General features: G+C 42.5%; 3 protein-coding genes across 3 annotated transcripts; 2 read left to right on the plus strand and 1 right to left on the minus strand.

The window, feature by feature from the left end:
• Positions 1–386: 386 nt before the first annotated feature.
• On the minus strand, positions 387–3,537 carry MONOS_5304 (putative ubiquitin-protein ligase E3A). The gene is made up of 5 exons (XM_067875440.1): positions 3,340–3,537; positions 3,212–3,280; positions 2,973–3,150; positions 2,172–2,914; positions 387–2,082 (listed from the first exon to the last, which is right to left on the minus strand). The coding sequence occupies exons 1-5, from the start codon at positions 3,511–3,513 to the stop codon at positions 592–594; spliced, it is 2,655 nt and encodes an 884-aa protein (XP_067728421.1). The 5' UTR covers positions 3,514–3,537; the 3' UTR covers positions 387–591.
• Positions 3,538–3,687: 150 nt separating this feature from the next.
• MONOS_5305 (putative myoferlin-like protein) lies at positions 3,688–9,248 on the plus strand. Its single transcript, XM_067875441.1, has 7 exons — positions 3,688–3,796; positions 3,861–4,086; positions 4,136–4,300; positions 4,388–4,502; positions 4,659–4,801; positions 5,041–5,150; positions 5,356–9,248. The coding sequence occupies exons 1-7, from the start codon at positions 3,690–3,692 to the stop codon at positions 8,633–8,635; spliced, it is 4,146 nt and encodes a 1,381-aa protein (XP_067728422.1). The 5' UTR covers positions 3,688–3,689; the 3' UTR covers positions 8,636–9,248.
• Positions 9,249–9,460: 212 nt separating this feature from the next.
• Positions 9,461–12,884, plus strand: MONOS_5306 (putative WD domain containing protein; the record flags this gene model as incomplete). The annotated part of the gene is made up of 6 exons (XM_067875442.1): positions 9,461–9,527; positions 9,597–9,742; positions 9,805–10,462; positions 10,690–12,262; positions 12,413–12,503; positions 12,605–12,884. 6 exons carry the CDS (start codon positions 9,461–9,463, stop codon positions 12,734–12,736), a joined length of 2,667 nt encoding a protein of 888 aa, XP_067728423.1. The 3' UTR covers positions 12,737–12,884.
• Between the last annotated feature and the right edge of the window lie 23 nt (positions 12,885–12,907).

Below are 12,907 nucleotides of genomic sequence, written 5' to 3' on the forward strand. Positions count from 1 at the left end.
ATGCCAACATCAAATTGTTAACTTAGTTTTCGCTGTGCTTCGAAAAGTGAAGAACAAGAAGGTTAATTCGAATTAATATGAATTTTCCTTCTCTGCATATGAATTCTTTGTCACATTAAATCAACATTTTTTTTATTTTTGCATTATTCGTGCTTTTTTCTCAGTAGCCTTTTTGCACTGGTAAAAAATGTTGTTTGTGCGCGTTCTTCATTACATCAAAATGACATTCACCTTCTCACTCTTTGTTCTGATTCCGTCTTTTTTAAATTTTCTTATTTATTAAGCATAGTTGTTCTTATTGATTTGTAAATTAACCTTTTGAAGCTTTACTTTTTAAGGTGACAATTTTCCTTATGAGCTAATGAAAAATAAAATAAAATAAACACTTATCTTTTAAATGTGCTTTTTTTTTCGTCATTCCACAACTTTTAATATAAAAAAAATGAAGAGAAGCAAATGACTAAAAAATAAGCAATATATGCCATTTCATCTTTTCACTGCTCTAACGTCACTACACATTAAATCAAAATACCTAATGTGCAGTAAAAGCAAAGAAATCAATATGTCAAAAAAAAAAGAATAAAATAAAACTTATTTCAATCCAAATCCCTCTGCATTCTGAATAGCCAACAGCAACTTCGCCTTCAGTTTTTCCTTTGTCGCATACTCTGGCAGCAGCAGCAGGTTGAAGCAAGTGTGCGACGTCGGCAGCTGCTCAGTGTCTGGCCCGTTCCGCTGCAAAATAAGCTTCATCGTCTTCAGGCCCCCAATCGGCGCGCGCGAACACGACGTCACGAAATGCAGAAATCTTTCCCTTTCGTTTCCAGAGAACTCCCTCACAACCTCCCAGAACATCTTCACCGTCGGCGAGTCCTTCGTGAACCCGCCTTCGTAGATCGTGTTCGGCTCCAGCTCTGAGAAGTCCAGGTTGTCTGTTCCCACAACCAGCTCCTGCAGCTCCGCCGCGCCAATCCACCCGCTCAGGTTCCCCATGCACTGCGTAAACCCTTTCTGAAACGCATCAAACGCAATCTTGATAGAGTCTTCGAAAAACCACTTCAGATACAGCCGCACATACTCGTCTCGGTTCTCGTTCGTTATCTCCTTCTCTGCTCCCCCCTCACACAGCTCAATCGTCTCCACACTGCCAAACAGCTTCCGCGTCGCGCAAAACGTCATCCCGAGCGTCGAGGCGTCCTCCATCTCGAGCATCAGTTGCAGGGAATGCGCAACCGATGGCCGGATTTCCGCGAGATCTGACAGCGTCGGCTTTTGGCCGAGCAGCTTGCGGTACACCGCCAAAGGAAAATGCACGTCGAGGATGACGTCGTTGTAGATCGCCAGCCCCATCAGCACGCCGATGAAGCGATATTCTCTCACGTCGTCACGGAAGAACGGGGCAAACCAGTGGAACACAGACGGAATGCTGTCGGTAGACAAAGAAGAAGAAGAAGAAGATGCTGCTGCTGCTGATGATGATGAATATTTACCTATTGATTCAGAATTTGACTTAATGTCATCACCACCACTTGGTTGCTTGTCTTTGCGAATGTTTTCTGATCCAGCAGGGTTCAGTATGCTTTTCATTTCAGCAATTTTCTCTGCTGTTTCAGACGAGACAGACGAAGAAGAAGCAACAGCCTCTTTTTCTTCTGGCTCGGACTCTTTCTCCATTCTGCTCTCTTTCTTGTCTTTCTCCTTTTTCGTCTCAGTCTCAATGCGCTGCGTAAGCGTTTCAATGAACGACTTGTCTCCCAGCGAATCTTTGCCACTAGCAGTTTTTGATTCATCTCCGCTTTCTGCCTCCATCTTTAAGCCATTCGCACCTTCAGAATCTTCCACTTGCAATTTGTTGCCTCTACTACCTCCGCTGCCTCTGCTGCTGCTGCTTGCTTTATCGTCGTCTTCATCGTCGTTGCCGTCTGGCTTTTCTGTGGTGAACATTCCGTATTCCGGGTTGAACAAGTCGCGGGTGATAACAACAAAGAACTCCTTCATCACTCCTCCTTCGTCGATCCCTTCTTCTCCTTCAAAACAGACCTTCAGAGGCTTCTTCAGCTCTGACACTTCAACATTGTCGAGCTGAATGATTCAAAAAAAAAGTGAATAATCACGTTCAATCATCAATATATTTTTACAATGAAATAAATAAATAAATAAAAAGCTCATACAGCCACCAATGCATCTTCCAGCATGTGATCTCTCCTCAAAAACAGTCTGAAGAAAGGCGATCCTCTTCCGGTGAGCAGCCTGTTGAGCATCGCAGAGCGGTACTTCTTCGCTCTCTTCTGGCGCGTCTCCAGCCGCAGCAGCTCGCCTTTCCGCTGGGCGTCAAACAGGAACGGGAAGAGGGTGAACGAGAACTGCCCGCGCAGCAGGCGGTTCACCTCCCACTCGAGCACGAGCGAATTCACAGCCACGTTGTAGAACACGTCGTCGTCCAGCGCCAAGTGCGAGGAGAAAGGCAGGTTTGACACAAACCGGTTGGCGTCCACAAACATCTGCAGGACCCCGCACACGTCGCTCATCAGAATGGCATCCACACTCTTCGCCATCACCTCAAGCGTCACATAAGACTCCAAGCTCCGAACCACTTTCAGCACGTCCCTCTTCTTCCACCGGGCAAACCACGACCTCAGCACATTCTGTGCCGTCGGATCAATACTCATGATGCACCCAGTGACATTTTCAATGATGTTGTCTTTGAGTTCCAACACCAAACCGCGCTGAAGAAGAAGAAAAGGAATCACACGTAAGGCTTGCATTGACTTTTGCACTTCGCTTTTGACCTGATCAATATCCGCGCTCAATCGAAGAAGTGTTGATTCAAGCAACTCATCTAATTCTGAAAATTCTGAGTTTGCCCGATGAAGTGTATCATATATGTGTTTAATTAACGAAGGTGAAGGTGATACTACATATGATAAAATGTCAAATTAAAAATGATCTAGAACGATGAAAATGACACAAACAATCAAGAATAGGTTGTGGGCAATCAGTCGCATCACGTAATGTATGAAGCTCAGGTTCCAGTGGTTTTTGCTCTTCCAAAAAGGCTGATGATAAAGAAGACACCTTACCAAATAGTTCATTTATCATGGTGGAGATTGGAGCAAATTTGTGTTCCTCACAAGAAAAATCGATTACATCCTTTTATTAGTTATTAAAATGAAAAGTAACGATGAAAAAGAAGCATGTAACAGAAATAAACCTGAAATTGACTCAATGAGTTCACTTTTTTTGCCCAATAATCCAAAGGGCAAAACTTCTGTTCATCAAGCTTAAATCACATAAAAAATAAAACATTATGCAATAAATAACTGAAATTTATGCACATACTATATCCGATATTCTAGATTCTAATTCATCATGGTCAAATTTGGTGAATAATGAAGAACTGGCACAATTTATGTTCTTACAATTTTCGTTTCCACATCCTTCTGTAAGCTGCCTTTCATATCGCCTTCTGCGTATTTGCTTTCGTTCTTCGTCAGTAAAACTCGATTTCTGCATAAGTGTAAAATAATTTATTGATCTGAAATGTTTTAAAACATTTTTTCAATGAAGCTGAACTTTCGAGATTTTTATTCATCAAAATAAAATTTATTGAAAAAATTTGAATATGGCATAAAAGATTATCTTGAATTGTTGATTGAAGATCATTATTCACCCATTTTTATTTAAGAAAAATGGAGGCTCTTGAAAGAGCTGAATCTTCTGATACCGCAGGCCCTGGCGGCGCGCAAGAATTCTCAGTTAGAATTTGCGTAATTGAATGTAGAGATCTTAAAGCAAAGTTTGATGAAAATTCGAAAGCAGAATTGATGCTAATAGATTAATTCGTTGTGGTTTTTCTTTAGAAACAAAAATGATATGTCGGATCCTGTTTGCTACGTCCGCGTTAATGGTCAATCGCAACACACTACCATTGAAAAGAAAACTCTTTCGCCATACTGGGATAAAATGTTCTATTTTACTGTGAAAGTTACAAAAGAGCAATTTGCTGATTGTAAAATTCAATTTCAAGTATTTAACGCCAACACAATTAAACGTAACGAACTTATTGGAGCTTTTGAATTTGATTTGGTTTGCTTTTGTTTTCTAAAGTGAATTTTTTTGAGGAATTTTTATAAAGGCGAGAGTCTATGGAGAAAAGAATCATGAGGTCTGGCGCCGTTGGGTTGGATTATATAACGCTGATTATGATAGAGGTCTTCATGGATACCTTCGCTGCTCAATTGTTGTTCTTGGGCCGGGAGATGTTCCTGCAAATCATGAGGATGATGAAGATGATGAAGTTGTTTGCCCAATATATAATTTTTAAAATCAAATATTGTTGAATCAATTATGTACAACTTTTTGTTTGTAAATTATTTGTGTTTAACAGACGGATACAACTGATTTGCAGAAAATGGTGCTTCTTCCTCCAGAAGTTGAACGGATTGGATATGAATTGCTTGTGAGGGCATATCGAGCTGAAAATCTTCCAAAGCTTGACACTTGTTTGCATTGGCTTTTTATTATTTTTGTATTGTAATTGTAATTACTGATCATCTTTATAAAAATTGGTAATCATTCTCGAAATATTAATCTTTTGAAATAACTTGGATTGTTGCAACTTCAAATTTAACACTAATTTTTTTCGCTGTTTATCGCAGTTGGAAAAGTTGATGGTTATATAAAGGCCTCTTTCACAGGATCAGAACAGGAAACGTCTGTTATCAAGAGTGACCTGAATCCAGTGTGGAACACTGAACTGAGGCTGCCTGTGTATGTTCCCACGATGAGTGACAGAATCGCGGTATGAAAGAAACAGATGATTGAGGAGTCAGAAAGAAAGAAAGAAAGAAGACGAAAAGAAATTATTTGAATAATTTTAAAGGAGGGAGATACGAATAATTGAGATGTGTTTGCGTATTTGAGTGATTGAGAAATCTCTATTAATTTGACAACTTAGTTTTTAAAAAAAATTTTTTTATCGAATGAATTTATTCTTCTGCCTTTTTATTGCCATATCTGCTCATTAAATGTGTCATTCAGGTGAGAACGATGGATTGGGAACGAGCAGGCGATAATCGACCAATTGCAACAATGAACTTCAAATGGTCATCTGTTCTTACTGATTCCTTTGGACCTGCTTGGGTGAACACGTTTGTTTCTATCATATTCATTATATCATTTACAACAAATTCATGTTAAATATTTTTTAAATTCCAATAATATGTTTTGTATTTGACTTCCATTGTCCGCTGATAATGTTCCATATCTTCTTTTATCAACAAAATAATCACACTCATTCATTCATACATTTATCTAATCCCAACATCCCCTTAATGTCACACTTCCTTCCCACAGCTATGGCTCTCCTCCATCCACCTTCCGCGACAAGACGCAGCTGGCGAAGTTTGTGAAGATGATCGCACGCATCGACTCCGGAAACGCCCCTGCTTATTACTACAAAGGACGTGTTCTTCTTTCTCTCATCGGCGAAAGGGCAGAGAATCCGAGTCTGGGGAAGACAACGATAGCTCCGTGTGAAATCCCTCCTGTTCAAGGGTATGTGCTGCACTTTGACTTGTACCTTGCAACTGAAGTGCGGCAGAAGGCGACAGACAAAGTGGTGGTGAGCCTGCGGATCGGGCATTTGAAGTTCAGCAGCAAGGCACAGGAACTAAAAGGAGGCAAAGTGGAGTTCTTTGAGCAGTTCGACGAGGTGAAGTGTGTGTGGCCAAGGGATATAAGGCAGGTGCCTGACATCATTGTGGACGTGAAGGTGAAGAGCACGTTTAGCGGCGACTCCCGAATCGGCTTTGTGCGGATGCGTGCAGAAGACGTGCTTGGCTTCGACCACAAGCCCGAGTGGCACACCATCACACCAGACACGACCAGTGCGATGTATGAAGAAGGGATAGTTTCCGGTTTTTTGCTGTTCAACATCGGGTTCGGCTGCGACACCGGGGCGAAGCTGAAGCGGGCGGTGGTGAAGAAGCCGATGGCGCTGCAGTATCAGGTGCGCGCCCACATCTATCAGGCGCGCAACCTGCCCGCCGCCGACGACTGTGGGACGTCTGACCCGTATGTGCAGATCTCCTACTGCGGTAGAGAAGCAAGGACGCGCTATGTTCCCACGACGCTGTTCCCCATCTGGTACGAGACGCTCCGGATGAACGTGGATCTGCCGCTCGACCCGCTGATTGCACCGCCACTTGTGGTGTTTGTGTACGACTACGACCAGGTCGGCTCTGATGACTTAATTGGGAGAGTGGAAGTGCCTTTCAGTGAGATGACACGCCACATCGCCCCGGAGCCCCGCTGGTATCCGCTCTACATGGGCACCACTGATGAACAAGAAGGAGAACTGCTCGCGTCGTTCCAGCTGATCCCGTCTAATCTCGCTGTAAAGGAACCCATCCCGGTTATCCGCCCTCCCTCCAAGCCGTCTATTGTTGAGTTCCGCTGCATCGGCCTGCGCGGCTTGCAGACAACAGGCACTTTTAACAGCATCTCCAAGCCGTATCTCGAAATCGACTGTGGCAATGGAGGGCTGCTCAACCAGCTGAAGTCAGCAGCATCGGCAGCGGCGTCTGCAGCCACAGGCGGGCTGATCGGCTCCAAAACGAACCTGGCGCGGACAAAGGCATCAGATGCGCCCACATCCACATCGCCGAACTTCCTCGAGGTGATCCACTTCCACGTGAATCTGCCACTCAACCCGCTCTTTGCGCCCACACTCAATGCGCGTGTGTATGACTCGGGGCTGCTGAAGAAGAAGCTCATTGGCTCGTCCTCTATTCCGCTTGGCCCTTACATCCCGTGGTCGAATGAGGAGATCCCGCGGTACAACCTGCCGGAGAAGGCTGATACGGTTCCTGGCTCGTCAGATGAAATTGAGCAGAGAGAGGAAGTGATGAAGGAGGAGACAGCAGAAGAGAAAGCAGCGCGGCTGGCGCTGGAAAAGATGAAGGCGGAGAGAGAGCGGATGGACAAGATGATCCCGAAGTGCATCACCGAAGCCAACGAAAAGAGCGGAGAAGAATACACGTTCGAGATCGATGCCGACGCAGCGCCTGGAAGCGGCGTGCGGACTTTACCAGATGTGGCTGACACGAAGATTGGGTCATCGACCGAAGTGGCTGAGGAGCCAGAGCCGCCCAGCTACGACCACGAGCTCGAGTTCGAGCTGAAGAAGCCTCCGTTTGACGAGTTTCCGCTGTGGGTCGGGCAGAAGTACGGGCTGAGTGCGGTGTCGCGCGTGCTGTCAGACAAGACGAAGCCTGTGGGGAACCGCACAATCACGGGGAAAATCAAAGCGAATCTGTCTGTGTTCACTGAGGATGAAGACGATATCAAAAGCTCAGCAGAAGTGCAGAAAGCACTCAGAGCACAGTACACGCCGCAGCCGTTTGTGGTGCGAGCATACATTCTGAGAGGCAGGCAGCTGGTTCCTGTGTCGTCGTCTGGGTCAGCCTCGCCGTTCATCACGATCTACAACGGCACAGCAAAGGAGAACATGATCGACGACAGAGAGAACAAGAAGGCGAAAACGCTGAAACCCGATTTCTACAAGTGCTACGAGCTGCCTGCGACAATCCCGGGCAATTCGGACCTGACGATCGAGGTGTGGGACCACAACGCTGTTGGCTCGAATGATTTGATTGGACGCACAGTGATCGACTTGGAGACAAGGCTGTTCTGCAAAGAGTGGAATGAGATGAAGCCGAAGCCGGTCGAGTGGCGGGCGCTGTGGAATCCTGGCTCGTCGTTTCCGCAGGGGAAGATTGAGCTGTGGCTGGAGATTATGACACCCGAAGAGGCAAGGCTGAACCCACCGAAGCCGATTGCGCCGCCGACGGTGGAGAACTGGGAGCTGCGGTGTGTTGTGTGGAACACGAAGGAGGTGGTGTTCAAGGACATCAAGTCTGGCTCGCCAATGAAGAATGCGCAGGAGCTGGAGGCGCTGACGGGGGGCGATGCGGCGCTGCAGAAGTTGCAGAAGAAGAACTTCTGCCAGGAGATGTGCTCGTGCAAGAACGACTTCCTCAACCAGGATATGAGTGATATTTATGTCTCCGGGAAGTTCGGCGCCGTGAAGGAGAGGCAGGAGACAGACGTGCACTGGCGCTCGACGAATGGAGAAGGGAACTTCAACTGGCGGTTCGTATTTCCCGTGGTGCTGCCTTGCCCCGTGCCTCGCTTGAAGATCCAAATATGGGACAAGAATGTTGTGCACGCGAATGCGTCGATTGCAGAGGCAGTGCTGCATCTGGGCGGCGTACTGAAAGTGGCGTACAAAACGAAGTGCGACCAGTCCATCAGCAAGCAGTGGGTCACCATGACACACCCGATGTTCCCTGGGCCGCAGGGCAAAGTGGAGCTGTCGCTGGATTTCGTGTCAGATTCACATGCCAAATCGAGTCCTGCAGGAAAGGGGAGAAACAAGCCTAACCAGGACCCCATGCTGGAGGAGCCGCAGCGGCCGGAGACGTCGTTCCCACCGTGGGCGGTGCATAAGTACGTGAAGTTCACCTTCCGTGCTTATAAGAAGAGAATACTGTTTTGGGGCTGTATAGTAATTGTTGTGATACTGGTTATTCTTATTTTACTGCTGGTTCTTTATTTTTCGACGAAAAAATAGGTGAGGTGGAGTAGAAAAAGGAAAAAGGGGAGAAAGAAAGAGAAAGAAAGAAAGAGATGGAGAAATGAGTTTTTAATTTTTAAAAAAAGACAATTATTGAAAGTTAGTGAAGTGTGTGTGTGTATGAAAGAATTTCTTCATTTTTTGAATTCAACTTGTTGAAATTGAAACTTTCAATAATTCGTTAACTTCATTTCAATCTTATTCATTTCGAGTTTTCTTTTTTAAAACGTATTACTTTTGTATGTATGTGCGCAATTTATTTTAATTTTTTATCTCTTTCCAGTGCTCCTTAAATCATGTTTTTTTTTATAATTATTAAACACATCATTTTTTTTATTAATTTTGAAGTTATTACGTAATTTTTCTGAAAAGTTATTGTCTATTTCCATTGCATCTTCGCAGCTTATTCGTAAGTTATATTCCATTTTAGCTTTTGTTGTAGATTATTAACCAAATTCTCTTTTTTTGCTTTTTCCATTTTTAATTTTATTGAAGTTGAATTGAAGTCTTGTTTGCAGATTAAAAAGTATTTTTTTTTTTTTTTTATTGTTGTTGTCATTCTTGAAGCCATGCTGAAAATTCCATTCAACAATATTACTGCACAACAAACACTATCATTGAATTTTTAAGTGAAAAAAGTTTTTTGAGCATTATTTTGTAAAAGGTGTACATTCACCGTTCAAAGATAAAGTCGAATGTGAAAATACAAACTTCAAAAGCATCATTTGGAAATTTTTTTCCATGCTTATGTAGTTATTTTGTTTTTATGGATGAACAAATCCGAGAAATTATTATTTTTGACCCATTTATGGATTTATTTTGATGTCAAACAGGCCTGAACTCGCTGATGAATTGAATTATCTTGTTTACAGATATCTAGTCGAAAATGGTTTATTTTTAAGCAAGTGGCCATGTTAGCGTTATCCTAAAACTATTTTTCTTTTTTGTGAAATATTAGGATTTGCTCATTCTGCATTTACTTTTGCAAATGAGTCTATGGTCCTCTCAGCAAATCTTGAAAATGCAGACGTGCCAGCAGGGCATATGGCAAATTTAATATTGAAGGGGCTACATTTCACTGAAATAGAAACACACATTAAAGAAGTTTTTCTTTTATTTTTTCAATCATTATTTATATTTTGATTCTATGATGATGAAATTTTAAGGACGGAACAGAAGTTCGATGTTCTGAACCTTTTAGATTAACAGAGAAGCATGTATGCAAGGTGATTTGCGCATCTGATGATGAAAGAGAAAATGAAAGGTCAATGATCCCAAATGTGATTTCTGCTTTTCAAAATGTTTGCTGTCTTCTTTCGCCTTCATCGCAAAGTGTGTCATCTCAAGACTTAGAAGAAATAAAGAATGAAAATCCTCCTGTATCGATGATGGCACTTGCTGGCCCAACTATCATTCGTCAGAGAATAGTACGATTTGGAGATGCGGGGCCTGATGGACTGTTTTGTATTTGGAATCCAATTGAGCAAGGAATAATAGCAAATGGTTCTTTAACAGGGTTACTCCAATTTGTAAATGCAACAGACGTTTTTGCGCAAAAATCTGGAAGAGCTTGTTTATGTCAAGGACTTTCGCAATTAAATGATTCTGAGGCTGCAGTCGGTGCATTTCCTATTGCAGATTCTCAATTCTTTCAAAAATCACAGTCAGATCGCACAAATGGCATTACAAGTGATGATTATTCATTTGGATCTGGATTAGAGAAGGAATCAAAAATGAGAGTACTGTCTGGTGGGGAGTGGAGTCACAATGGCCAATATTTTGCTGCAGTGGGATTTAATGGCTGTAGCACTGTGTATGACATAAGTATGATCCTATATTAAGAAATTATTGATTTTATAAGAATTTCAATAGAAGCTCAACAATCTTAAATATATAAGAGTGTTAATAAAATGAACTTCAATTTTTTATTTTTGTTTCATTTTTGACATAGCATTTTTAATGTATTCGCATTCAATTTTTTTTCTCTTTTCACTTATTTTTGTTTTGAAAACATTTTTTATTTTTGTTTTAAACATATTGTCAATTATTAGAAAATAAGACCAGCTTCTCTTTGGCTTCAATGTCTTTCCCAGTTGTCATCGTTCGATGGAGCCCATCCGATCTTCATTTGTTGATTGTTACATCTGATTCACTTTGTACTGTATATTCCTTTGATCCTTCCTCAGCGTCCGCACACAATCACACTCTTTCAACTCAAAAATCATCAGAAACTTCTCTTTCTGATTCAGCAATTGGTCAACCACTTTCTTCTTCATCATCATCGTTGTCAACTTCGTTATCTTCATCATCCTTATCGTCATCATCTTCATCATCATCATCATCATCTTCTTCTTCTTCTTTGAATCCTTCTGCAACATCTTCCACACCTTCAGCGTTATCCTCCTCCTCTTCCATCTCTTCGGTTACTGCAACCACAGAACCATCCTTATTACCTCCTGCAATTTCCAATACAACCGCAATTTATCCTCTTTCAACCCCTTCAGTTAAACCTGAAGATGAAATGATCACATCTTCCAACCCTTCCTTGTCGTGTCTTTCGTCTCCTGAGCCAAGCACATCTGTCATTGACCTCACTGCCAGCTCAGATATCGAATCCTCTCCTGAGATTTCTTCTCAGCCAATGCTATCTTCCCCACTGTCGTTCCAATCGCAAGATCGAATGGAACCGTCTGCCACCCCTTTGGTCTCATCTCCACTCACTTCTCATCCGTCTCCTGCTTCGAACTCTTCTTCAGTCATTCCGGCAAAGCAGCTGCCGCTTGTGCACTGCACTCATTTCAGCACGGACAGCTTTTCGCTTTCAACAGACCGAGTCGCCGTCATCCAGCACTTCAGGATCACTTCGTCTTATTCCTTTTTGTCTTCTTCATATTTTTCAGTATCCTCCTCCTCCTCGGCATCATCATCGTCGTCCTCTCCTTCTCTTTCTTCTCCTGCTTCTGCTTCTTCCACAATCAATACATCTGTCATCCTCGACGCAGACTGGCGTGACGACTACTCGTTTGTCACGGCGTCGTCTGACTCTGTTGTTGCGCTGTGGCAGCTCGGCAGCACGCAGCCTCTTCAGCTTATGAATGCCCACAACGCATCAGTGAACATGTGCCAGTACAACTCTGACAGAACTTTGCTAGCCACATGCGGTGCTGATAGGAAAGTGGTTGTGTGGAAAAACGACCTCCCGCAGTCAACTGGGCTGTGTGAGGAGAGGTCAAAGGAAGCTGTGGATCCAAATGCAATGATTGAAATTACAGATGCAAAAAATGAAAGTGAAGAAGCTGAATCCGAGAAGAAACGCCGGATATTGTCAACTTCCTCAACCCCTGCATCTTCAGATACAAGTTTGTCTGGAGTTCAAATTAATCCCATTTTCAATGGAACAGATCAAACACGGCAGGTAGCAAGGACGCAGTGGCATTCCCAGGCAACCCCTGTTGCAGTGATTGCGCAGGAATTTCCTGTTTCACTCATCAAATGGGTTCCGTTTGTGATCGGCGAAAAGGAGTTAAGTCAAAAGCAGCTGCTTCTGACTGCGGTTGAAGATTCATCGATGGCTTTGTGGGATCCTCAATCGGAGACAAAAATAGAGTCATTAACAGCTCATCGGTATGCGATGTTCATGATAGCTTTCAAACGGAAAATTGCTTTATTTTAATTTTATTTTTTTTGGAAATTTTATTTTTTATATTCTTTAATCATTCGAATTGAATTTGTTCTTTATCGAATTTTATTTAAAAAAAAACTTTTTGCTTTTAGCGAACCATGCATTGTCTGTTCATATACAAAAGATGGGAAGTATCTGGCTACTGGCTCAACAGATGGTGCAATTCATATCTGGTCCATACAGGTTTGCTTTCAATATTCAATTTTCAACTGTTTCAAACATAAATTTTTTGATTTTTCTTTTTGAATCAAAAATAAATGTATAATGCATATTATTAATTGTAGAATGGAATGCATATTCTATCCATTCCTCTTTCCAGTGCAGTTATAAGTCTTGACTTTTCTCCTCATGACTATGTTTTAGCAGCCACCACAAAGAAATCGAAACTTATCTTGATAGATCTTCGGGGGCTGTAGTCAAATGGTTTTTTGTTGTATCTCCCTTTTTATTGGTAGTAGTTCTTTTATGTTCAATGAAATATTTCGCTCATAGAATTCTTCTTTTAACACATGAATTTCATATAATTTTTTTTTAATCTCCTTGTTTTGCATTACGCAATGAAAAAAACACTGTTTTTAAAAATATGT

This window comes from Monocercomonoides exilis (assembly GCF_001643675.1).
Source record: "Monocercomonoides exilis strain PA203 chromosome Unknown scaffold19-1596985, whole genome shotgun sequence".
Taxonomy (NCBI): Eukaryota; Preaxostyla; order Oxymonadida; family Polymastigidae; genus Monocercomonoides; species Monocercomonoides exilis.

What these genes read in the sequence shown, in the direction of transcription:
- MONOS_5304 (XM_067875440.1), bottom strand. Translation starts at nt 3,513, where the DNA reads ATGCAGAAATCGAGTTTTACTGACGAAGAACGAAAGCAAATACGCAGA. An exon ending in ACTCATTGAGTCAATTTCAG is followed by an intron (nt 3,151 to 3,211) that starts GTTTATTTCTGT and finishes AACTAATAAAAG; the next exon opens with GATGTAATCGATTTTTCTTG. An exon ending in CCCACAACCTATTCTTGATT is followed by an intron (nt 2,915 to 2,972) that starts GTTTGTGTCATT and finishes TATCATATGTAG; the next exon opens with TATCACCTTCACCTTCGTTA.
- MONOS_5305 (XM_067875441.1), top strand. Translation starts at nt 3,690, where the DNA reads ATGGAGGCTCTTGAAAGAGCTGAATCTTCTGATACCGCAGGCCCTGGC. An exon ending in TCTTCCAAAGCTTGACACTT is followed by an intron (nt 4,503 to 4,658) that starts GTTTGCATTGGC and finishes TGTTTATCGCAG; the next exon opens with TTGGAAAAGTTGATGGTTAT. An exon ending in GGACCTGCTTGGGTGAACAC is followed by an intron (nt 5,151 to 5,355) that starts GTTTGTTTCTAT and finishes TCCTTCCCACAG; the next exon opens with CTATGGCTCTCCTCCATCCA.